At 54.6% G+C, this 25,127-nt stretch overlaps 8 protein-coding genes across 8 annotated transcripts; 3 read left to right on the top strand and 5 right to left on the bottom strand.

The window, feature by feature from the left end:
* Positions 1-383: 383 nt before the first annotated feature.
* Positions 384-4,147, bottom strand: HETIRDRAFT_447044 (uncharacterized protein; the record flags this gene model as incomplete). The annotated part of the gene is made up of 5 exons (XM_009554874.1): positions 384-1,125; positions 1,202-3,170; positions 3,235-3,754; positions 3,810-3,884; positions 3,951-4,147. The coding sequence occupies 5 exons, from the start codon at positions 4,145-4,147 to the stop codon at positions 947-949; spliced, it is 2,940 nt and encodes a 979-aa protein (XP_009553169.1). The 3' UTR covers positions 384-946.
* Positions 4,148-7,478: 3,331 nt separating this feature from the next.
* Positions 7,479-8,687, bottom strand: HETIRDRAFT_149096 (Esterase/lipase/thioesterase). Its single transcript, XM_009554873.1, has 2 exons — positions 7,970-8,687; positions 7,479-7,917 (listed from the first exon to the last, which is right to left on the bottom strand). Exons 1-2 carry the CDS (start codon positions 8,635-8,637, stop codon positions 7,662-7,664), a joined length of 924 nt encoding a protein of 307 aa, XP_009553168.1. The 5' UTR covers positions 8,638-8,687; the 3' UTR covers positions 7,479-7,661.
* A 757-nt stretch (positions 8,688-9,444) lies between these two features.
* HETIRDRAFT_332577 (uncharacterized protein) lies at positions 9,445-10,011 on the top strand (the record flags this gene model as incomplete). Its single annotated transcript, XM_009554872.1, has 1 exon — positions 9,445-10,011. The coding sequence occupies one exon, from the start codon at positions 9,445-9,447 to the stop codon at positions 10,009-10,011; it is 567 nt and encodes a 188-aa protein (XP_009553167.1).
* A 1,659-nt stretch (positions 10,012-11,670) lies between these two features.
* On the top strand, positions 11,671-12,529 carry HETIRDRAFT_240262 (uncharacterized protein; the record flags this gene model as incomplete). The annotated part of the gene is made up of 4 exons (XM_009554871.1): positions 11,671-11,874; positions 11,928-12,006; positions 12,069-12,397; positions 12,455-12,529. Coding segments are annotated over 4 exons (687 nt in total), but the record flags the coding sequence as incomplete, so codon positions are not given.
* Positions 12,530-12,858: 329 nt separating this feature from the next.
* Positions 12,859-13,254, top strand: HETIRDRAFT_332220 (uncharacterized protein; the record flags this gene model as incomplete). The annotated part of the gene is made up of 2 exons (XM_009554870.1): positions 12,859-12,972; positions 13,027-13,254. 2 exons carry the CDS (start codon positions 12,859-12,861, stop codon positions 13,252-13,254), a joined length of 342 nt encoding a protein of 113 aa, XP_009553165.1.
* HETIRDRAFT_447042 (uncharacterized protein) lies at positions 13,226-14,139 on the bottom strand (the record flags this gene model as incomplete). Its single annotated transcript, XM_009554869.1, has 2 exons — positions 13,226-13,969; positions 14,019-14,139. 2 exons carry the CDS (start codon positions 14,137-14,139, stop codon positions 13,470-13,472), a joined length of 621 nt encoding a protein of 206 aa, XP_009553164.1. The 3' UTR covers positions 13,226-13,469.
* A 2,335-nt stretch (positions 14,140-16,474) lies between these two features.
* HETIRDRAFT_108595 (Transporter, ABC superfamily) lies at positions 16,475-17,403 on the bottom strand (the record flags this gene model as incomplete). Its single annotated transcript, XM_009554868.1, has 5 exons — positions 16,475-16,639; positions 16,708-16,849; positions 16,931-17,154; positions 17,212-17,254; positions 17,318-17,403. The coding sequence occupies 5 exons, from the start codon at positions 17,401-17,403 to the stop codon at positions 16,475-16,477; spliced, it is 660 nt and encodes a 219-aa protein (XP_009553163.1).
* Positions 17,404-17,684: 281 nt separating this feature from the next.
* Positions 17,685-24,503, bottom strand: HETIRDRAFT_108596 (ABC transporter; the record flags this gene model as incomplete). Its single annotated transcript, XM_009554867.1, has 20 exons — positions 17,685-17,853; positions 17,946-18,257; positions 19,954-20,114; positions 20,183-20,324; positions 20,406-20,629; positions 20,691-20,733; positions 20,789-20,882; positions 20,946-21,008; positions 21,078-21,653; positions 21,717-21,959; positions 22,015-22,113; positions 22,188-22,730; positions 22,783-22,864; positions 22,972-23,159; positions 23,242-23,487; positions 23,546-23,695; positions 23,793-23,888; positions 23,976-24,104; positions 24,260-24,284; positions 24,351-24,503. 20 exons carry the CDS (start codon positions 24,501-24,503, stop codon positions 17,685-17,687), a joined length of 3,738 nt encoding a protein of 1,245 aa, XP_009553162.1.
* Positions 24,504-25,127: the final 624 nt, after the last annotated feature.

The following is a 25,127-nucleotide window of genomic DNA, read 5'->3' as shown; positions in this document are numbered from 1 at the left end:
CAACGTATGAGCGTCCCCGGGAAATTGTAATCTATAGGTATCCGGAGCGTATTGGCACCAAACACTCGTACTCGTTTCTGTTGGATCGTTGCTCCGTTACAGGTCAAGAAATTCGCAGAAAAGGTTCGCGGTGGTCCACAGGTGCGCACGCGTCATCCACGTGGCCGCGTGCGAGTCCTCCGACCCGAGGCACCCAAGGGCCACACTGAGCGTGAAAGCACAGTAAAGGCACCCGACGCCATGAGATGCAGCGATGACTCTCACACGTACGCCTCACTCTCACAAAATAAACAATCAAGCTCGCCCCACACGGCTCAAGCATCCTGAGGCCTGATCAGTGATTCCTGATTCCCCAAATTAAGTTCCTCAACAATTCCTGCCCGAGGTCAATAAACTATGCATGTGGTATTACGATCGACATATATATGCATGCACGACATACGTACTACTACTACGACTACTACTACTACTACTACTACTACTACTACTACTAGGTGTCCGTACAAAACCATAGCTCATAACAGCGGTCCAGCAGCCCCGTGTGCCCCTCCCACCAGCAGCCAGTAAATTACAAAGCTTTCCAAAAAAAAAAACCCCGTCGCCGCTTACACCCGCCCAATGCTGGCCGCCCGCTACATAGCAAGCACAAGAGAGCACCACAGTGCGACATCCGAATCGTCGACAGAGCACAGAGTATAGAGCACACGTAGCGGATATAGCGCATTCCCCCTCCACGATAACATCAGATATACACAGATCAAGTGAAAATGGAAGCCGGAAAGGAAGGAAAAGCTCCAGGCGAGAAATAGAGATCAGGGGATCAGGTAAACAGAGGAGACGCTAGGCAAGATGAATGAGAAATGAAAGTGAGAGCACTGAAAGTGGAAAGAATGCGCAGAGGGAAGAAACTTGAAGAAAAAAGAAAGAAGAGAAAGAACGTGATAAATCAGAACAGCGAGACAAAGTTGCTCGGGAATATATGTCGCCCAGGCACCCTACGCGCCTCGTCTAGCAGCTCCCCGCTCCACCACCCGTCCTCGGGCGTCGCGGTCACCGCGATGATATCGCCCGCCTGGAAGTCGAACTCCTCCGGGATCGTCGCCGTATAATCATACAGCGCTTTCACTGCACAAACACAACCGACGCCGATCAGCAATCGGCACATCAAAAGAAAAAAAAATAGAGAGCGTAGCCTGCTCACCGTAAAACAACACTCCCCGCCCGTCGTCTGTATACTGCCGCGTCGGTGGCACCACCTGCTGCTGATGCGGCGCGTGCCCCAGATGCGGCTGCGACAGCGCTATCGGCTGCGGCGACGGCGAGCGGTTGATCGGCCCGGGGCTCCCCGACCTGTACCCGCCGCCGTACCCAAGCTGCTGCTGTTGCTGCGCCTGAGACCCGTAGCTCTGGTGCGCAGGCACGCCGTAGTACTCCGCGCCGGACGCCGACATGCCGCGCTGCAGCGCCCCGTTGGCCGGTGGTGGCGGGGCGTACTGCTGCTGGGGGGGCGGCGGGTGGAAGGCCTGTGCTGGGGTGGCGGCGGCGGCGTACGGGTGCGTCGGCGGCGGCGCGTAAATGGGGGAGTGTGCGGGCGGCTGCGTATACGAGAGCTGCTGCTGTGGAGCGCGCGCGGGAGAGGGCTGCTGTTGCTGGGCTCGATACACTTGGCTCTGCAGATGCGGCTGCTGCGCGCCGTATGCGCCCGGCGGGGGTGCCTGCTGCACGCTATATCCGCGAGTCATACTGGTGCGGCGCTGCACCGACTGTGAAGAAGGCGCTTGAAGCTGCTGCTGCTGCGCCTGCTGAGCATGGGTCTGGTAAGGCTGCTGTTGCTGCTGTTGTTGTTGTTGCTGCTGACGTTGCTGTTGCTGCAAATACGACTCTGCCATCGAGTCCATCGACACGTTCCCCCGCTGATCCAACGCGATCCCGACGCTATTCCGGCTATGCGGGCGCTGCTGAGAGCTGTAGCTGTCCCTGTAGTCCAAGCTCGCGCCGCCCATGCCGTTGTTGCCCGGCGCGGGGCTAACGCTCCGCGGGCGCGAGGACTGCATTGTAGGATGCCGCAGCGACGGGCTGGGGCTCCGGCCGTTCGCGCCGATCCCAGCGTGCCCTTCGCGGCTGACGGGGCGCTCGAGCGCCTGTCCGCGGCTGCTGTTGCGCTGTGGCCCAGGAGACGGCTGCTGCTGCTGCTGGATCTGTTGCTGGTGCTGCAGTGGGGGTCCGTTGAAGCTCTCCCGCCGGCTGTTCGAGCGGCTGCGGCGCTGCTGAATCTCGCCGGGGAAGCTCTGCTGATAATCTTCCAGCGCAGCATCAACGTACGGCGCCGGCGCCTGCCGCGGCGGCTGCATCAAGGCGGCGGTCGGCGGGTTGGGTGATGATGGCCGCGAGGACCCGCCGGCGGCGAGGGGGTACGCGCCGACGACGAGCTCCGCCGAGTTGCGGTAGTCCCGGGACTGATTGTGCGCGGCCGACGCGCTCGTAGGTGGAGTTAGGGCCTTCGTCGGCGAGGACGACGCCTGACTGTCCGCCGTCCCGCGCTTGATTGTCCCCGCCGCGCTGCGGAGGCTCGCCATCGCTTTGACCATCGGGTCCGTCTCGTCCCCGACCTTCGTTGCTGCGGAGACGCTGCCGCGCGCGCTCTGCTGCTGGCGCGGGTCCTTATTCAGGTCGACCTCGTACGCGTTGTCGCCCACCTTGAGCATCGTCTTGTGCGTCGTCGGGTCGACCATTCCCGGCGCACGGTCCGTATGGCTCGTCCCCGGGCGCGAGGACGCCGAGGGCGAGACGGGGATCCCACCGTTGCCGTTCATCCCATTCGGCGGCGCGCGGGTGCTCGCGCGGCTCTGCGTCTGCGAGCGGTTGGGCCCGGGATCCATCGACCCACGGCCGCCCGCGCCCACGCCAGCCGTGTTCACCAGCGTCTCCTCCTCGTTCGGCGGAGGCTGTGCGGCGAGGGGTTTGTTGACTCGCTGCGACGATCGGACGAACTGGGCTGGGCGGGAAGTCGGTTTGGATGAGGAGGAGGGGAGGGGGGCGCCTTCGATGGAGTAGTTGATGAATTGGGGCGGATCGGGCATCGCATCGCCCGTGCCGTAGTCGCGCACGAAGCTCTCCTGGTCCTTTTCGGGCTCGAACTGTTCGAGAGCGAGGCGGAGGTGTTCGCAGGACTGCCGCGTCGTGATCCGTGATCAGAAATACATCATACTCGTGCGATATCGATAGGCGGCTCACCTCGTCGTCCGAGACGCAGACGATGGAGACGGCGTTGGCGTACGCCCAGACGATGTCCTTGAGGAACTCCATCCGATCCTCCTCCATATCCTGACAGCTATCGCAGAACGCCTTCCAGTCATGCTCCCACTTGCCGACGGTGTCGTTGAGCGCGCGAGAGAAGTTTGCAAAGTCGCGCTCGTTGGTTTTGACGGTCTGCTGGGTACGTTCGAGCTTGCGGCTGATGCTCTCGAGGTCCTTTCCCTGGACGAGGGTGCTCTGGGCGGTGAAGGAGTTGATGCGGATGCAGTCGGCCTCGTACTTCTCGCGGGCCTTGTTGACGTGCGTCTCCTGCGCCTGCTTTACCTTAAACTGCTTCTCTATCGCCGACTGGACGACCTTTCGATGTTGGGCCTGGCGTGCGACAAAGGCGTTAGTGGGGCCCTCGAGGTCGTTGCGGACTTGCTGGGCGAGTTGGAGGTGGAATCCGGCCTGTTTCTCGGTTTCCGAGCGAAGGGTGTCGAGCGAGTTGCGTAGTTCTCTAAGTGAGAGTAGAGAGATGAGTTGCGAGCTGAGCAAGCGAGAGGGGCACATACCCGATCTCATCCCTGCCGACGGACATCTTTGCGAGCTTTGCGAGGCGCTTCGCGTAGTCCTCTTCGATGGCAGCTCTGTGTGATGGAGACGAAAACGATGAGCGGGTGATGCAGGCAGGCGAGGTAGGGCGGCAGACGGACCGTTCTTTCCAAAAGTTGCGCAGCTCCTCTGTGGTGCGTCCGGCGCCGCGCATCCTCGCGAAGAGGACATCGACGCCGCCATCGCTGAGGCCCCAGAAAGCGTTGCAGAAGTCGAGGGAGCGGGCTGCGGGGTCGGGTGAGCCATCTCTGGCGAATTTTGAGAGGGAAGTTGTGGAGGGCTGCCGTCTGGCAGTCATGTTCGTAACGTCGTCGTGTGAGGGAGGAGAGAGCGGTGAGCACAACGCCAGAGTGCGCGGTGGGGCCAACACCCCCGGCACGTGCCGGGCTGCGAGGCGCTGTAAACTCGCTTGCCCTGCTTTGATGCGCCGACAAGGCCTCGTTTCAGGCGTTTCGCCCCCTCCGCACAACACCGTCCTCTAATATTGCCCCCTCCGGCCTCGTCCGCGCGTCCATCGCGCACACCCCCCACCCCCGCGCTATTCACGCACGAGGATCCTGCGCGACTCCCTCCCCGCTTTGCCTCCGCTTTATCCATCCCTGAAATCACCTTTCGTTCAGCGCCGTGGAGGACGCGCAACACCCTCTCCTGCTCGCACTAGCTCTCGATCAGCCCCCGCGCGCACAACCACCGACACGCCTCTGATATACGAGCATCATGTCTCTCTCGGATCAGCCCCCAAAGCCCGTCGGCGTCGCCACAGCCGACACCGTGACGGACACATGGAATTCGTCTCGACCGGGACCGCTCCGATCAGTACGTGCTCTGGTGCGAGCATAATCATAGCCGGGTACGAGCCCGCATACGTTCTGGAAGCGTCCCGCGATGCCAGTACTCCTTCAAAACCCGTCCGAGCCACCCTTTTCTTTTGACTTGATCGCTAAGTCAAGTGCCTATGCCTCCACACCAGGCCAACGCGCGGCAGCGTCGTGTACTTCCTGCCTCACCCGATTTGTCGCCTCATCGATCTCGATATAGCGAACACTCCCGAAGCCGCTCAACTCGTGTCAGTCACTGAATCATCCAGGAGGAAGAGGTCAGCTCGCCCGAGTCGGACGCTGTTACTTCCGGCCCGCGTCTGCCAGTTGTCGACATGTACACTGTGTTCTCCTGGCCTCTCTATACGTGTAACTTGTCTTCAAACCCTGCCCATCAAAGCGATGCGGGACACAGATGGACAGACGCGGGCGACAGTGCTTCAGGACAGCAGGTGACAAACGGAGAATCGTGCTGCTGGCATTGTTCGATTGCTGCAGTTCGTTATGCGGGGCAAGGGAACCTTCCGTTATTCTTGTTTTGACGGTGAGTGCGTGTACTAGCAACGTATGTAGCATTGTGCGATGTTGGCTATGACGATACAGTCGACGTACCAGAGACGACCGCATCGGCAAGGCTAGGCTTGTAAACTAAAAAAAAATCCATGACACGCAAAGAAAAACAAATAGCAACACAGAACAGAATGTTTCTAGTCATCCTGGATCAAGAAGATAACTTCTTTTCTTTTATGAATAGGATAAGCCGTCTGTAAACGTGAATATTACCTGTAAGGCCTCTCGATAACATACAACCACAATGCTGCGCGTAAGTTGGTCGAGCTAGTCAATATACTTCAGCGATGTCGCTTGATCAGCTAGACCAGCATTGGCAATCAAAGCTATGAGCGTAGTAATGCCACTCCCTAATAAACGATTGACACAGCGCGCGCCCAAGTGAGATTCAATGCATGATTGCCATCACCATAGCTCATCAGAGCAAGGCCTATGACGCAAAATATATGAGCCCATGATCACAAGAAGTGATCTGAAAAAGAGACCTAGCTAGATACTAACAAATGAGTCCCATGTCGTTCTGACTGCAAGTGTGATCATTGCGGTCGCTGACCTGACCACCATCGCCGGGAAAAAATACACATAGCACTTCCCTGTGAGTTGGATCACTAATCGCCTGCCAGACTGCCGACAAGAACTCTCAAAACACTGGGGATTAGCGCCAAGCCCGCCTTTGCGGCACTACCAGATTCGACTGCCTGTACATACATGGATGCTTGGAAGACGATGGCGACGCTTGCTGCTATGCAGACGGAGTTGCACAATTAACTTGTAAGAAGCGATGGACTGACAATAATGCGTCCTGGAACGAAGGGCTCAGCTACCACATTGGTCTCAATTATGACGAAGAGTGTCGAGAGCATGAGGGCACCAAGAGTCAGTTTGTCGTTCCAGGAAACGTTCTGTCCACTATCTAGGCCTATGAGCAAGGTCAAGATACACAGCACGAGAGTTGAAGTGGCGACGAAGTCCACTCGTTTAAGTTTGGTATGAAGATGCGAGCCGTCCGAGTTTGGAAGCTTGAGCGCTATAGCACATGAAGATGATCGCGAATATTGAACCTGAATCAAGAAAGCCCTATGAGCAAAACGGAGAATGTTAGCTCGAGCGAGGCAGAAGGTGAGAAATGCGATGAACCATCTCCATCCAATACTGTACCGTCTGCAAGCAGACCGCCAAACGGAACCCCCAATGCAGACCCAATGGCAAAAATGATATTCATCAGCCTTGAGCGTCGCTTTGTCAATAACAAAAATGACAGCACGAGCCATCAACTTACCTTGCCAACTACTCCGTGAGCGAAGAGGAATAATATCAGAGATGATAATAGACGCGACACTGTTGTTCGTGCATGCTATGAGCTACCTCAAAGCAGACAGTTATGATCAAGGGCACTGACATGGTAGATCCCCTACCGCCTATACCAGAAAATGCTCGAGCAATGATCAACTCGTTCATGTTCCTGGCCAATCCGCAGAAAAGGCATCCAAAGCCGAATACAAAATAAGCAAACAACAATCACGGCCTGCGACCGGAAATATCGCTCAGCTCGCCGTATAAAGGTCTATGGATTTTCAGAAACATCAGGTAAGCTGAAAAAACAAACAAACAAACATACTGAAAGCTGCATAGCGTTAGCATGTAGCCCGTGACGATCCAACGGCTGTTCTGGAGCTGGCCGACTCAGTTGGTTCCTGTTGGTTCCCTATCGATGCGTACGAGGCTGCAACAAGTGTGCCGTCTACAGCAGCTTAAGAGGACTAGACGACCAAGGGAAGTATCCAGTGCATCGTAAGTATGATCCCAACGAGAGATAGTATCATGACTGGTTCATTGATGCATCAAGCTTCAAGCTTCAAGTTCGCGCTGCTCGGAGAGCACCCGCGCACCCGCCAGCGGTCCGGAAGTGGTCCGGAACGTTAAAACACGCATGATCACTTACAGTTGCGGCAAGTTTGCCAACTCCTTTTGCGTCCTCTGTCTCTGTTTCATCGCCCTTGTATGAGGAATCCTGACGAAATGATCCACTAGAGCCCTCACTCGCATTCAGGAGCAGATATGCTCTCTCTTTAGACTCCGACATGCCGATTTGAAGTAATGAACACCAGAAGATACGCAGAGTAATATGTTGTGCCTGTATTTGCGAGGGCAAGCTAGAAATAACTGGATCTGAAAGCGGTTCGTACAAATCGAGTTTATATGCAGTAGTACGAGTGTTACTCACACCAATCACCAGACATAGGCGCTCTTCGAAAGATCCATTCTGATCCTCCCCGTTCAATCCACAGCAATACAATACATTCGGAATTTTACCAGAGAGACTCCGGACTGGTATGAAACAACAAAAAATCGAGCCCGAGATCCGCGCTACAACCACGGAAACCGGCTGTCTTCACAACAACAAAACAACCTGAAGCTACCCATTTATCCTTCCACCAGAAATTTTCCCACCTCGGCCATGTATTTCTCCCTCTCCTCAAAATGAGACATATGGCTCGACTCTGAAAACTTCACCCACTTCACATTAGGGATCTCCTGCACGAAAGGGGTGACGACACTATCTTGTGCTTCGTCGTATTGTCCATTCGTTACGAGCGTCGGCACGGTGATCTTGTGAGCGTCAGCCGTTACCGTCCAGTCCTTGAGGGGACCGGTGATGTAGAATTCGGATGGTCCGTTCCTGAGAAGTGTCCTGTCAGCACAGAAGGGCTAGAGGAGTGGGAGATATCTACATGGTGAGATAGACGGTCGGGTCCTTCTGAATCCACGCGAACCCAGCTAAAATTTCATCTGGCATCGGCTTCAAAATACACAAATGACGTGCATAAAACTCTCCCACTGCAGCCTGATACTCCTCGCTTTGCGTAGTGCCGTCCGCCTCGTGCTTATCGAGCACATCTTGTATGTCTTGTGGGAGCTGCGAACGGAGTAGGTTCTGTGACTCGATCCACAACTTCATGTCGGACGGCGTGCTTGCCAACACGAGGCGACGAAGGCCTTTAGGCTGGAGGACAGCGTGGCGTGAACCCAGCATCCCTCCCCACGAATGCCCTAAAATGTCATAGTTGTCCTGGATGCCTAGATGGGAGAGTAAATTGTCTAGCTCGTCGAGGAAGAGTTGGTCGGTCCAGAAAGTGATATCTCCCATCTTCTCGGGAAGGTGAGTAGAGAAACCGGTGCCAATCTGATCATAGACGACGAGTGGAATGGAGTGGGTTATGGTGAGGTCGGAGAAGATTGTGAGATACTCGTGGTTGACTCCCGGCCCCCCATGCAGTGCGACGAGGGGGCATACGGAGCCGTGAAGCTCCCCATAAACTTTGTACCAAGTCTTGCATGGTTTTCCAGCGGCTGGAACGACGAAGTCAGCCTCGCCTTCGACGACCTTGGGCTGAGCCATGGTCAGTGAGGGTGTGGGGCGATGGGGAGTGGTCCGAGCAGGAATATGGTAGAGCCACGACTCGCCATCAAAAGTCAAATCCATTCACGAGCGGCAAGCTACAGGGCTGGTGGGAAAAAAACCTGCTCACCATTTGACCATCATAAGGACGCGAATGTGCGAATTAGGCAGATCATGGAATGGAAGTGATTCTGAGCGCCTTTGAGTGCATCTGAGGGCTGGGTATCTGCCCGAAACGATAACTGAACTGCCTTTTGTGAGCCGATTTATCGGGAACACATGGGTCCATATGGCTCTACCGGAGACTGCCGAGCGATGAGTTCCAGTACTGTTCCAGTGGAAGCGTTCAAAGCGCCCATCGTCGGCACTCAACGTTGCAACACCGAACAGGCCACCACAATGCCTGAGACACGATGGAGTGATGGGGTCAAAGGTCATGCGCTCTTCTCATAGCGCTCGTGGTTTTCTTCGCGAATCGCTATCAAGGCATGTTCACCATAACGGTGATGTCGGTGAGCACATCAACATGATCTAGCGCCATAACGGTGATGTCGGTGAGCACATCAACATGATCTAGCGCCTAAGATATGCATTGACGTTCTGCAAGTAGAAGGCTCAACGCCTCAGGTCACAGGCTCTAGCGCTCGCTGCCAGTCGCACATACGAAGTTGAACTGGCAGGCTCAAGGTTTACCGTTTCATCGCTTCGTTCCACCAACGCACAATTTGACCGACGTAGCCATGTCAAAAATCCTACTCACTCTGACTCTATGCACTCTTACCACCCTGACCTTCCTCAACATAGCAGATGTCCTTCGTCTGGTCAGATCGTCGAACTCCCGAACCAACGACGTTGACGGCAAGTCTTGTTCACCTACTATTTCTCCCTATCATAACTTTGGCTTTAGCTGGCAAGGTGGTTGAGCTACCTGTTTCCCTCCCCACATCCGCTCTCAAATTTGAAGCGAGCACGCGATATGGGCTGGAATCGGATGAGGAATGGCACACTATCATGCCGCGAGGAAAGGGCTTTGTGCGCTTGGGACCAAATACTCTTCCATTCGAAGTTTCCCTTTATCACCAAATCCATTGTCTCGAGCACCTTCGTCGCACCTTCGTCGATAGTTCTTGCTTGGATGATGATGAATCGGCTGCCTGGCATACCCACCATTGCCTCAACTATCTTCATCAGGCAATCATCTGCAACGCAGACACTACTCTTGAGCCGTCTTATGTTCTGGAGTTGCAGAACGGTCGAAAAGTCCCCGCGGCGTCAGGAATCGATGTTGTCCATAGATGTCGCGATTGGGAGAAACTGAGAAATGTTTTAGAGGACAACTACGATAGATACTCGCATGTACCTGTTTCTGCCTGATAGGTGAGAGGATTCATTTTCGCTGTATTGCCTAGTTAAGAGTCTTCAGACTTACAAAATCGTTTAGAATGATGGACCCGATCAGAAAAATGCGCTCAGGTCCTTATATGATCAGAGGGATCGCACATATGTATGACCTCGTGATCTCCTGAGTTAATATAAGTATATGGCCTAGCTTGCGTCCAGTTTCCTAGCTCTCTGCAACCCGCCGCGAGTATGCGTCAAGAGTATGAGCGGCTTCGTAACTCAGACAATTTCGAGTTGTCAGAGTCTGGGATGGATGGCCAGTGGCCACAGACATCTATCGTCTCCTATGAAGATACGAACACCACACTTCGACATAAATCTTCTCCTAATCATGTCATTCTGCAGCTTTCACTGCTTGCAGTCTTGTTAATCAACATCGTCCTCGTTGCAATCGCTTTCTATATGGAATCCCGAATGCTGGGGAATTCATATCGCCCGGTGGGCTCGCTCCCTCGACCCAACCCCTATGTGGGCTTGGACGAGACGAACCTCACTTTTGTCAGAGGTACGCTGCTCATCATCTCCCCTGCGATTCAAGATACGATCTGATACTCTACTGGACCAGAGTTCTGAAGACCTGGTGGATGCAGGTTTTCTGTGTTGATGCCAACGATGACGGCGCGCACATAGTTATGTATTCATGGAGAACTCAACTGAATCCGCCTAAGATCATCGATCAGCATCCACACCTCATTCGACTGTCCGTTGAACTCGCAGCTGATCTCCCCGATTCATTTACGCCCAAATTGCCTCATACATCCTTCAAGGAATGTTTATCCCGAGTTCGTTTCGGTACTATTTAGACCACGAGCAAAACTCCATAGCCAACATCCGACTCCCTGCGTCGTGTGAGTCATGAACGGGCGTTGAAAGCTCCGTGATGTAAAATGGGCACCCATGGTCTGACCATCCACTTGCAGTAATTGGGTCCGTTGTATTGCCAAGCTCGCCGCACAATGATTTCTTAGCTGTGTGCCGGTTTATCTGGCGTCAGCCATCTGATGGTGCATCACATGGTGTATCGGAATGCAGGTCAAGCTTCTCGATCTGAATTTTGTCACCGATGCGTGATCTTGACTGTTGCGCGGTATGAATTTGCAGGTATCCAGTCAAAACACTCAATGGACTACCATTTGGATGGTCGAGGGTTCTCTAGGCGTCAATCTTTTCTGAGCGGATGACGTTGAGGGTCATCAGCGACATATGGCACCCACGCTGTCAATGATGCATGATGGTCAGCGCACACAGTGGCAGGCAATCCGACCGGTTAACAACGTTTCAGAGCTGTATCGATGCCATCCGTACTGGGAAAGGGAGGTTGACTATTTAGTCCCATTTCATGAGCCGCCGTTCACTTATTCGCTAGAGAGTTTGAGCATCTTTGCGCCCTAGTATCCTCATTGCACTATGTCTAGTCCTTCCTCATTCGCGCCGCCGAACGAAAGCCCAGCGGACTTATGGAACGAGAGGTCAATCCTCGGCGGTTTATTTCTTGGAACCATTGGCTATGGTGAGTGGGCCTCTGCTGTGATTATAACGATGCTTATAGAACACACTCCAGGGATACATCTTACACTGTATCTCGCGTGTCTTACCCTTCTTCGGCCACACAGGAATCGCGAGGACCAATATATTCTCGCGTATATCACCCTTCTGTTCATCCTAGGCAACATCGGGAATGGTACCAATATCAAGTGGGCAGAAATGACCTTCATCGACAATCGCAACTACCCTGGGGGTCCTGGGGCATATAATGTTGCCGAAAGCACTAATCCTGTGGCGGTAATTTGCAATTCAGTCTACATCGTGAACAGCTGGCTGCAAGATGCTCTCTTGGTCAGTCTTCAATAAATCTGTCCCGACAATGAAGTATTAAATTGGATTTCAAGATATATCGCTTTTGGATCATATGGGGTAGAAGCTACCTCCTTCTTGTCCTGCCTGTCCTGATTTTCCTGGCCTCATTTGGTATGCATAGTTGGATCCTCGTATAAGAATAAATCACTGACGGTTGATGCCACGTTGACCAGTTTTATCGAGCATGCTTATGGCTGAATTGAGCCGTCCTGGGGAGACTATCTGGTCTACCATCAGCGTTAACTTGGCGATACCGTACTGGTCTATATCCATCGCTCTGAATGTAATCCTCACATTATGTATCGCCGGACGTCTTTTCTACATGCGCCTTCAACTCCGTCGCATCGTCGATCAAGAACCAAGGACGCCGTACGTGTCGGTCAGCGCCATGCTGATCGAGTCGGCTTCACTCTACTCCATCAACGGTATCATCTTCATCGTCAGCTACGGCATAAACAGCCCAGTGCAGAACCTTGCCCTACCCTTACTCGGTCAAACACAGGTAAGCTTCCTGTTTAACGTCATTTATATTGGTGGACTAACAGAGTTCTCCAAATAGTCGATCGCGCCGCTTTTGATCATATATCGTGTAGCACAGGGTAGAGCATGGTCACACGAGACGCTGAACGCTGCAAATACGGGAAGTGTACGTTTCCGTGGAAGACGTCGAGTCTCTACCACACAAGGTTCCTCGACGCTGCCGGTGGCGTTGGCATCAATGCAGGAAACCAGTATCATGCCTGAGTCTGGAGGCGCGAGCGCTGCCGACTTTCATGTTGCCTTCGAGAACAAACTCCGGGTTCCTCACGACAGCTTTGAGCACGGTGCTTTGTGACTATGTATCCCTTCTTTGGCGTATATCAGCTCTGTTTTGATATGTCTAGGTATCGGCACAGGCTTTGATTCTAAATGCGACATGATAGACGAGTGCTCAATGTGTCTCCTTTTTTCTCCATTGTTCCAATGCTTGCCTGGATTACATCTTCTTACTGTGACACACAACAGGTAGGCAACACACGAAAACATCTCAACATAAGGGATCATCGATGGACCCGTGCCGCCAACAATGACTTAAGCGTGAGTGTCATTGCCATTATTTTCTGCTGAAACTTTTGTTTCTCGACACTGCAGAATGCTTCACACGCTGGTAGTCCACCCACTCCCCGTCGAAGAAGCACATCGGAAGTAGCAAACTGCAGCAAATCAGTCAACGCAAGTACCGCAATTCTTCACTTGCCAACTTCTTCCTTGAGCCCGAATCCGGCCGTCTCTCGAATTCGACTACATCGCCATATATACCTCAAAAGCTTCCTCGATGAAAGCACTGTATCAGGGTCAGCTGAGGGGAGATATGTGTAATTTTTAGGCGGCGAGAAAGAACAGAGACAGTCTAACGACTTTGTAATTTGGGATATCATGTGGACACAAAAACATAATTGACTTTTGTACACAGCCATATCGCTCACGACCTGCTTACTCGGACTCTATATAATGGCACCGCCTAAGATTGCACGGCGGACGTCAGCAATGTCCGTAATTCAACAAGAAATGCTCACCATCAACATAGATTCAACCTAGCTCGTTGTGTTGCCACGCAAAGCAGTGCGTTCAGCGTGCTTTCTTTCCAAGAAATGATACACAGACGGGTAATCCACGCATCTGTGAAGCACTCCGTTGCCTGAAGCAGCTGCCCCGTGCGCTCCCTTCGGAAGGTCAACAATGGTGGTCGGCTCCAAGGTGGTGTCAGCTTTGCAAAGAAGAGCCTGACGTAGAAAGTTGAAACAGTGGCTCGTGTGGCCGAGAATCTTGGGGTCCATAGTCGTGTTGTTGCACGCAGCTGCACTAGACTGGGAGATGGCATGGCGGATACCGTTCAGGCAGTGAAGTTGGTGAAACATGGAAACGGAGAACGGTCGACCCTGTGGACCGAGATTCACCCACCCTCCTCCTCCAGGAAAAATTGTCTGCCACTTCTGGACATCGTGAAGTCTGAAGTCCATGGTGTCATTGAAGGCAACAATGATATGATCCAATCGAAGAGGCAATTCGTTGGGGAAGTCGTCCCCAATAAATGCTACATTCGTGATCAGGCCATAGAAATTTGAATTTAACTTGTTACTCACTGTATGAGCGGAAAAACTCCAAAGATGCTGGATAGAGGAACCGGAAGACGTTCAAGATTGTGAAGGCTGTAAGAAGTGCTACAATCGCAAGCTGAAGCCAATGCTGAGACGTAGGGAACATCGATGCGATGGGATAGGAATGGAGCGAACTACAGATTCTAGCTTGGGGGGTGGATGTGTATACATACAGGCCAAAATATTCCACAGGGCGCTAGATATGACTATATCAGCGATAGGCAGTACGAGATATGATCAGTATCGGCGTGAATGATATGGATATACTCGTACATAGCTGAGGACTTGCTCGATCTCGAGATTACGCCCATACACCATGACACTGGGTCAGAGGACGCCATCCTCCCTGTGTACAGTACGTACTGAGCCCTGACAGTCCCCCGACGAGACCGATAAGTCAAACCAATATGCCAACCATGAGGGCTGAGGGCTGAGGGCCTGTCATTCAAGAATTTTTTTGTTTGATTGAACTTCGAGAACGGTGTGGAGTCTGAGATCTGAGCGTTTGAGCGAGCGCCGTACTACCAGAGCGGGATGCTTACCTCTGAAAACAATTGAACACGAGGTCTTATCTTGCGTTTGCCCTGTCAGTGACGACTCTTCTTAACCCTGGATGGTCTGATGCGTGCGTCGAACCGAATGTCACACTTGACCGCTCATCTTCTGTGCTTCAGTTCGTTCGGAGAAGGGTTCTTGGGAGCAGCTTGAATGCGTCTTTGCAGTGTCCTTGCATTGGCAATATCAGGTCTTTCGAGTGAAGTCAGACTATTAGAGCCTTCGGGTTGAAATCTCCAAGTACACCACCTTGTGAAACGATCGTCAACTGTCGTCCTATGGCCGGAGGTTGTGTACTTACTGATGCGGGTCATGGCAGTACTGACACGGTTGCGCGTCCCCCGAACGCCGAGGACCTCTTGGCCCTGTTATGACACATGTTGCGACCATGTCGCGCACACCTCGCCCTGCCGTCTCCGAGATAAGACGGACGAAGAAAGGTTCCTCTCTCGATGAGGGAGCGCACTCGGGCCTTAAATGAGCCATGCGCAGTCACGTTGTATAGCGTACTTGTACACCCCTTACGTCCCGACCGCCCCTGGCTAGCGCTGCGCGGTATATAAATACTTGAACCAAAAAAAAAAAAAAAAAGACACGGTTGCGCGAGGGAGCGCCCAGCCTGGGCGCTCGCGTAATATGGACACATGCCGGTAGTCCCTTTCCGGCATCTGTCATCCTCATCCGTAAAATGCATTCAACAAGACGTTCTGATCTGGTCAGTGCAAGTGTATGATGGGCGCCCATTGACGTCCATCCCTTTTCGAAGATGAAAAGGTTTGATGTCATGTTACCTGTTGTTTGAGCAAAACCTCTTTTTTGCTTCAACCATGGCCGGTCCTGACTGGCTGACTCCTCATATGTATGATGCCTTCGTCCAAATTCATGTGCAAGTAGAAATGGACCACGAATGGCAATCCGAAGTCAAACTAGATGGGACGCAACAGGTAGCGTTTCTGTTAAATAGCGCTAGCATTCTCTCTATCGCTACCTGACCACCATCGTATTCCCTGCTATCGAGTCCCACCAATGCTTTTATCATTGCAGTTCGTTTTTCTGTCTCTGTTGGCAATTGCCTGCCATAGCCTTCCGACGCAGGTTAGCCGCCGTATGTGCTGGTCTACACTTGCATAAGTTTCTATGTCTGACGCCTTTGATTTCAACTCATGCTCGTTATTCCGACGAATTTTTCGACCCAATAACTCTCAACGACAACGGGCATTTCAATGTGAAATGGCTCATTCAGAAAACACGCCTGCTAAGATGCTCGCGAGAGGTATCAATGACTTATCCGAATCAGGAGGAGCATCGGGTGGGAAACATCGCCAATTTTGCTGTTCAATCAGAGGCTAATATCAACGGCACTAGTTGTTGAAAAGTCTCTTATCGTAGAGATGGCTCCTCAACGTAGGCAGTGCTGCACTCAGAAGAGTCCGAGAGACTTGCCTGGTCCGCCCTTCCTGCAATTGGAGGAGAGAGACGCGACGAAGCGCGCTCCGGCGGAGGACGGTCCTGGCCGCCCCTTCTTACAATTCGAAGAATGAGACATTGTAACGCACATGTTGATGATGAAGGAGAAGATCACATCTTGGAGACCGAGGCTGCCTTGCGAAATACACCTTTCCGCTAAAGCCAGAGTTCTCCAGAGTTGTACAAAAGCCCATAGCAATTTGCCTGAGCTGGTCCGATTCTCACCAGACTTTGTCCAAAACTCGACCAACTATTTTCCTTTTCTATCCTTCTCGGCCATTTTGGGGCACAATGTACTCACCAGACAATGCAAAAATATCAAAAATAGAGTGAGGGAAATGTATATGCACGTACGACTTTCGTTCTCTCGCTTGTTGGCGACGCCCCATCGCGTCCGTCCCACCTCCTGCCCGGGCTCGTCACCGCTTCTCTCGCACGTGGAAATGCAGCACGAGATAACTCAAGAACGTGAACGCCACGAAGAAGATACTCAGCAGCGCGATGTTCGGCCACCAGAACGACTGCGCGCGCAGGCCGAAGATGGACAGGATCGTCGCCGCCGGCACGTCGATCTCGACGCCGTACTGCAGCACACGAGTGGAGAACGAGCGTGTGAGTGGAGCACGTTTCAGGTGGGAGACGCAGTACGCACCTGGACCTCCTTGAGCTGGAGATAGCGGAGCTCGTTGACGAAGAGCGCCTCGAACGCGGCATGGAAGAAAGAGATGGTGTGCAACCATTGAAGGAAAGGATGCACTTTCGACCGGTCGATGAGCAGACCAGTGAACAGCAAGCTATCGAGAAGAATACGCAAAGTCCATCGTCAGCTCCCAGCGAACGAGTAAAGGCGAAAGAGCAAAAACAAAGAAGCGCACTTGAACAGCATCACCAACGCTCCCGCGAAGTTTGCGGCGCTCGTGCTCTCGCACGCAACGGCGATGAGCAGCACCGCACTCGCGGTCGTGAGGTTGAACAGCACGAGCGTGAGCAGGAATTTCCAGAAGGCAGCTACGGTCGGCACGAAGCCGACGAGGCCGTACACTGTACCACCAAATAGCATGGGCGACACGATGCGCAATGGCAAAATGTCGAACAGGACCTTGGTAAGAAACCAATAAGCGTGCTCGTCAGGTCAGAAAAACAGAGGCAGACTCACCTTGAAGGCGAAGTATGTGAACAACGGATAATGACCGTTTGACCTACACAGGCTCCACAGCAGAGATTGCACCACTCAAAAGAAGAGCCATACTCGCCGCTCCTACATGAAGAGGATCCTCTCGTTCGCAAACAGGCCAACGCTGGACAAACACGAGAAACCAAACAGTGCCAACGCGCCTAGACCCGACATGGTAAGCATTACATGGAACTTCACAGTAGAGCGCAAAGCGAACGAACCCAGCCTATTCTGGAACCCCCCGATATCATTCGACACGTTCTGGTAGAACAGTCCGCAAATCACTGTCCTACCCAAAAATTCATAGTCAATAACAAGCACGAACAAACCAGCAAGAAACATCCACGCACGAGCGAGCGCGATCGAAACCGTATAATGCGCAGTCAGCAGCGCCGGGTCCCGATACAGGTTCTTGAACGCCCTCCCGCTCAAAATCCCGAACTGCGTCGTCCAGCTCACGTCCGCTTCCGCCTGCGCAGCAGCCCGCTCTCTACTACCACGTCGCGCATCTCCCCGCCCGCGTCATTCCCCCCGCACGCCCGCGCGACGTCCTCGATCTCGCTCTCATCGCCGCTGCAACCGCGCTCTGTTTCATCCCAGCCGTACTTTGTTTGAACAAGACGGCTGATACATAATAACGTCGTGTTGCATGCTGCCTCCGCCCGCTCCCCATGTGCTCATCGAATGCGAAAGCTTCCATTGCAGAAGGTGCGCACGATACGGCTCCAAACTTTCGATCTTGTGAGTTGTTGGTCGCAGCGGCTGCGAGTATGAGGCTTGCTGTCAAGGAGGTTGTGATGCTGGCACCAGTGGCCAGGCTCCGCGCGACGTGCTCGCATGACCTCTGCACATCTCGTAGCTTTACAGTAGAGTCTTCGTACCAGTTGTAGTCCCGCGCGGGCGGGACGAGGCTCTCAATGACGTTGTACGCGTGGTCAGCCGCGCTGCGCAGGAGGGACGTGATTTCGCTCACTGCGATCGACGGGCTCATGTTGGAAGACAGAACAGCGGGCACCGGGATGCTCACCCTGCAGAACAATTGGACACAAGGCCTTCTCTTGTGTTCGCCCTGTCAGTGATGGCCCTACCTTCGTGATTGTCGATGGTCTGATGCGCGCGTCGAACCAAACGTCACTGTACTGCTCACCTTATCCGCCCCATTACTTCTCCAGATGGTTTGCGGCAAGAAAAACCCCGTCAAAACTGAGGCCGCATCATGACGCCTATAGACGCATGGATGATATCAAATCCTTCAATCTCCGACGCTTCCTCAGGATAGAATCAGAGCCTCCCCGTCGAGATAACCAATCATCTCACCATGCTGTTGGTGGTCGCTGCCGTCGCGCGACTTGAACGCGAAATGCAGAGTCATCGCCGCATGGAGTGAGCCGGAAGGGGCCGGACTCCGGGGTTACGCGCAAGCGCCAGGGAAGCGACGCCATCTGGGCACACACCAGTCTCCGTGAGTTTCTGAGGTTGTGCAAGAATTCGATAAGGCGTTCTGGTCTGTTCTGGCGCTCAGCCAGTGCAAGAGCGTATAGCATCACATCCATCTCTTGGATTTCGGAAAATGAAAGGTATGATGATCTTGTTCCTGGTTTACGAGCCTCTGAATCACCATTTTCTGCTTCAATCAGCACAAGTCCTGACCAGCAGCGTCTAACGGTCTTCATGCGCAGGTCGAATCGGACTCCGGATGGAAATTCAAGGATACAATAGATGAAAACAAAAACAGGTTGCCGTTTCCGTTAAATAGTGCTCTCAGCCTTCCTCTCGATCCCAACGGCCACCATTGTATTCCCTGATATCTACTGTCACCAATACTTTTATCCTTGCAGCTTGTTTCTCTATCTCTGTTGATTATTGCCTGCAGTGGACTTCCGGCACAGTTCGACAGTCGTATGTCCTGGCCTATGCTTGCATGGTTTTCTATGTCTGACGCACCATATTCCAACTCGTACTCATTATCCCGACGGGATTTTCGACCCAATATCGCTCAACGACAACGGGCATCTCAATCTGAAGCATCTGCCAAGATGCTCGCGAGAGGTATTGTTAACGTATCCTTAGGAGGAGCATCGGGTGGGAAAGCGTCGCCAATTGTGTTGTTCAATTAGGGGCTGATATCGACCACACTAGTTGTTGGAAAGCCTCTCATCGTAGAGAGGGTTCTTCAAAGCGCGTGGCCTGCTCTCAGAATATCCAGAGAGACCTTCCTACGCCGCCCTTCTTGAAATTGGACGAGGGAGACGTTACGAGGCGCGACAGTCCTTGTGTGCCCTTCTTGCAGTCGGAGGAGTGATACATCGCAAAGTACAAGTCGATGGAAGAGAGGATCACATAATGGAGAGGGAACTCCCCTGCGAAATATATTACTTTTGCGAGAGTCGGGCAAAACCGACAGTAACTTGGCTGGGCTGGTTAGTTTGTCAACGGATTTTGTCCGAACGCTTCACAAGTTCTGGTCTATCAACTCGTCTTGCACCTTTCCTGCTCATCACAACCATGTTTAGGACCGCAGCCGTCGATGCACTTCGAACAGTGTGCACTCAGAATTCTCTCGTCCAAAATATACGCAAGCGCCATACAATAAAACAAAATCAAAGAAAAAAAAAATAGGGTGGGAGGAATGTATACGCACGTACGACCCGTTCTCCCGCTCGTTCTCTCACTCGTTAGCGACGCCCCATCGCGTCCGTCCCACCTCCTGCTTGGGCTCGTTACCGCTTCTCTCGCACGTGGAAATGTAGCACGAGATAACTCAAGAACGTGAACGCCACGAAGAAGATACTTAGCAGCGCGATGTTCGGCCACCAGAACGACTGCGCGCGCAGGCCGAAGATGGACAGGATCGTCGCCGCCGGCACGTCGATTTCGACGCCGTACTGCAGCACGCGAGCGGAGAACGAGCGTGTGAGCGGAGCACGTTTCAGGTGGGAGACGCAGTACGCACCTGGACCTCCTTGAGCTGGAGATAGCGGAGCTCGTTGACGGAGAGCGCCTCGAACGCGGCATGGAAGAAAGAGATGGTGTGCAACCATTGAAGGAAAGGATGCACTTTCGACCGGTTGATGAGCAGACCAGTGAACAGCAAGCTATCGAGAAGAATACGCAAAGTCCATCGTCAGCTCCCAGCGAACGAGTAAAGGCGAAAGAGCAAAAACAAAGAAGCGCACTTGAACAGCATCACTAACGTTCCCGCGAAGTTCGCGACGCTCGTGCTCTCGCACGCGACGGCGATGAGCAGCACCGCGCTTGCGGTCGTGAGGTTGAACAGCACGAGCGTGAGCAGGAACTTCCAGAACGCGGCAACGGTCGGCACGAAGCCGACGAGGCCGTACACGATCCCGCCGAACAACATGGGTGGCACGATACGCAAGGGCAAGATGTCGAAAAGGACCTTGGTAAGGAGAACATCAATTAGCGTGCTCGTCAAGTCGGAAAAACAGAGCCAGACTGACCTTGGAGGAGAAGTACGTGAACGACGAATAGTAGCCGTTTGACCTACATAAGCTCCATGTCAGAGACCCTGCCAAATCAAGAGAAGAACCGTGCTCACCGCTCCCGCATGAAGAGGATCCTCTCGTTCGCAAACAGGCCAACGCTAGACAGGCACGAGAAACCGAACAGCGCCAACATGAAGAAGAACGCGCCTGCACCCGACAGGCATGGTAAGCATAACACGAGGTTCAAAGCAGAGCGCAAAGCCGACGTACCCAGCCTATTCTGGAACCCTCCGATGTCATTCGACACGTTCTGGTAGAATAGTCCACATATCACTGTCCCCCCGAAGGGAATCGACAGTCAACAATCAGCACCAAGAAACCAGCAAGGAAATAGCCACGCACGAGCGAGCGCGATCGAGGCCGTATAATGCGCCGTCAGCAGCGCCGGGTCCCGATACAAGTTCTTGAACGCCCTCCCGCTCAAAATCCCGAACTGCGTCGTCCAGCTCGCCCGCTTCCGCCCGCGCAGCAGCCCGCTCTCCACCACGACGTCACGCATCTCCCCGCCCGCGTCCTCCCCGCCACGCGCGCGCGCGACGTCCTCGATCTCGCTCTTCATCGCCGCCGCGACCGCGCTGGTGGCATACGCATCCACGAGCGTCGCAAGGCGCGGCGAGAGCGGCGCGTCCCCTGGGCCGTGCGACGACGTGAAGGACACGGCCTCGAGGAGCTGCGACGTCTTGCGCTTCAGGAACCCGTCCGAGGCCGCGTCCGAGGTGAGGTGCTGCTGGGCCTGGGGCTCTGTCGCATCTTCTGCGGCGCCTGCAAAGGGGCGCACCGTCGTGGGCGTGAGCAGTCCTTGTTCCTCGTCCCTGAACGGCGCGTCGCCCGCAGACGAAGGGGCGGCCATTGTCGATGTAGTCGTAGATGAGCCCTCTGTGCTGTGCGACTCCGGGTCCGCCTGCATCGTGAGATCGACTGTCCATATGCAAAAGCTGTCGCATCAAAAAACCGGGCGGCGGGAGGCGAGCCGACACTCACTCAAGAAGTCCGCGATGTTGAACCCAGGCGGACACGGGTGCCCGATCTCGCTGAAGTACGCGTGGCACTTGGCCATCGCGCCCGAATAGACGAGCTTTCCCTGAGCAAGGAGGATGAGCTGATCGAACAGCGCGACGATGTTGCTGCGCGGCTGGTGGATGGTGAACACGACAGTGCGGTTGTACTCCCGCGCGAGCGTAACGAGGCTCTCAACGACGTTGAACGCGTTATACGCGTCCAGACCTAGCACCGACGCGATCAGCCTTGCGCATAGGGGACCTGATCTGGGAATGCTCACCGCTTGTGGGCTCATCCAAGAACAGGATCGACGGGCTCGTGACGAGCTCGCACGCGATCGATACTCGCCGTTTCTCGCCCCCCGAGATTGATCTACGACCTACAGGCACCCAAGTCCACGCATCAGGCTCACGATCAACACATGTGAAAGTAAAGAAACCACACCCGAATCACCGACCCTGACATCCTTGATCCCCAAGATCCCCAATTCGCTCATCGTCTCCAGCGTCCGGTACCGCTTCGCCTCCATCCCCATCTCCCGCGGGAGCCGCAGCAGCGCCGAATTCAGCACCGTCTCGTACACCGTCAGCGTGCCCATCAATGTGTCCTCCTGGTCCACAAAGCCCACCACGTCCCGGAACGCGTCGTCGTCGTCGAGCACGCGCCCGTTAACGAGCGCCGTCCCGCTCACGGCCCCGCGCTTGCGCTTGCGCGCGAGCAGGTCGAGCAGCGTCGACTTGCCCGCGCCCGATGCGCCCATGATCGCGGTGACCTGGCCAGGGCGCGCGATACCCTGGATGCTGTCGAGCACGACGCGCGCGCCGCCAGAGGGACCGCCCGTAGCAGAGGTAGTGGAGGAGCCGTTGAGCGTGTAGCGGAGGTCGGAGAAGTGGAGCGCGGCGGGGACGTGGTCCGTCATGAGTCGCGCGGCCTCGTCCTCAGGCAGGCGGATCGCACCAAAGTCGCTCTGGCGCGTGCGGCCCGCATACCATAGGACTGCAAACGATGTGAGTTTAAATCGGGGTGTAAGGAATAATGATAGACATACTGGCCGAGGTCAGCACGACAAAGAATCCAGCGCCGGCGATGCTCAGTGCGACCCACCGCGTATTGTCGGGCTTGACGGGTTTCTAGACATAGGACACACACATTCGAGTCATCCCCATCACGCCCACATTCAATCGCACCGAGCCCCAAATCAGAGGAGAGGAGAGCCGGACGGACGGGGAGGACTCACGATATACCCCGGCACCTGCGAATAGTGCAGGCACTCTCCACCCTCGCACTCCAGAGTAATGTATCCGTCACCGAAGATATCGTTGATGAGCTGGTTCATCGCCGGCTCCTCGAACTTGCACCCGGCACCGGTCTTGCAGCTGAACGTCGCAGGGCCCTTGATCTCCTCCGTTAAGAAGTCCGAAATGTCTGTGCCGCACCGTGTGAGATCACCGCGCGTCAGCCAGCCAACTCGCGCAAGAATGAGACAGAGGCAAGAAAAATCACGCACCCACGCTTCCGTCCTCTCCGCAGATGAACCGGTCCGGCACACAGCTGCACTTGATCTTCTCGCAATTGTACAGTGTGGTGTTGCTCTCGATCCCCGCGCGCACCTCTGTCTGGCACGTATCGAGCGCGCAGTAGAACGACTCGACCTGCGCGGTCCAGAACTGGAAGTCGCATGTGCCCGCGGGCGCGTCACAGCTGAAGGTCACTTGCGGCGGGCGGTCGGGGAGCATGTCGACAATCTTGCGGTCTGGGTTGCGGAGGCACAGAATGAGTGGGGCAATGAGAAGAGACTGGCTGATACGCACTGGTGACATTGCAGAATTGGTGGTTCGCAAAGACGGTCTGGCCGCCGGTGTAGCATGTCATGTTCGCGATCGTGTCTTCGCCCTCGGTCAGCGACGACGCGACGCCGCCCGCCAACGGGAACCCCTTGCATGCGTTGTCCGATTTACAGACTATCGCCCGCGCATATATAAACAACGCAGGCAACGAGCGGAGAAGAAGCAAGGGAGGTGAGGACGAGTAATGCGAGGGTGGATGGAGAGGGCGTACCATTGCAGTTGATACCGCCCCAGCCCTCTTTACACTCGCACTGTTTCCCCTCTTCGCGCAGATGGCGCTCATCGCCGTCCGCCAGCGAGTCGCACTCTGCATCGATCCATCCGACCACCCAATCAAGCGCCATAAAATAACGTCAGCGCGCGATGCAACAACCCGCGGACAAGAAACACGCACGGGGAGTCAAACAATCGATGCCGCCCCATCCGGGCGGGCACTTGCACTGGCCATCGTACGGGTCGCAGTCGCCGTACTGCCCACACGTAAATGCGGGCAAGAGACAGTTGAAGCACGGCGGACACTTCTCTGGAGAGTCGAAGAAGCAAGGCACGGCGGGAGTCAATGCGGGGATAGACGCAGTTGAAGATGTAAATAGAGATGTAGACACGAATTAAGCTCCATCAGCGAGCGAGCAAAAAATGCAGAGGTGAGTGAAGGGGCAAAGAAGTGGAGAGACGGACCAAGTGAGCGGGCGCTGTCAAGAATCTGGTGTAACACCAGCAGCCGTCAAAATCGACGCTCGACCCAAGACGGTGCGCGGAAAGGACGTACCGAGACGCCAAAGCTGGATAGCCCGATACTCGTAGCCGCGACAGCAGAGCGCGAGGCGTTCCGTGCCCCGCCGTCGGTGGAGGAGGCAGTGATGCCGGGGGTGACGATCAGCGCGGGCAGCAAGGCGAGGGGAAGGAGCGTGAGCCACCCCATGCTGAGACGATAACGGCTTGAGGTCTGTGGAGAGCAAATAGTATACGGGCTCTAGTCTGTGTGTTCTGTGCGGTCGTCGTCGTTGTCGTCGTCGATGTGGGTGATGTTGTCGGCGAGGGAGGCAGTGACGGCGGCGGGTGGTGTCGTGTCTCCGATCTCGATCTCGGGCCGTGCCGAGAGAGTGCTTCCGCGTCTGCCCACAGCGCCCACCGCACCGAGGACCCAATTCCAAGTCGCTCAACGCCCGCGCTGCTCACCACAATGTCCACCCGCAGAGCGGCCGCACAGAAACGCAGAATAGTATGTCCCTCTCGCTTTGTATGCACGCGCAATCACCCCAGGCCACCCCACTGACACGCATGGCACACAGATCGACTGGCCCTCCGAGTCCGAAGAAGAACCCGACGAAGTCGATGACGACGAGGACATCGCCGACGAAGAGGAAGACGATCCAGTCAAGGTTGAAGGCGACGATGAAGTCTTGGGCGACGCGGACGGCGATGACGGTGAGACAGAGGCCGGCGAGCGCTCTGACTCCCAGTCTGCCATCTCCGATATCGGGGAGGAGGTCGCGGACAACGACAATGACGAGGTCGACGCTGATGAAGAGGAAGAGGAAGAGGA

Source organism: Heterobasidion irregulare (genome assembly GCF_000320585.1).
Source record: "Heterobasidion irregulare TC 32-1 unplaced genomic scaffold scaffold_14, whole genome shotgun sequence".
NCBI lineage: Eukaryota > Fungi > Basidiomycota > Agaricomycetes > Russulales > Bondarzewiaceae > Heterobasidion > Heterobasidion irregulare.
The sequence above is the reverse complement of the archived record's forward strand: the minus strand, read 5'-3'. Positions and strand labels throughout refer to the sequence as shown.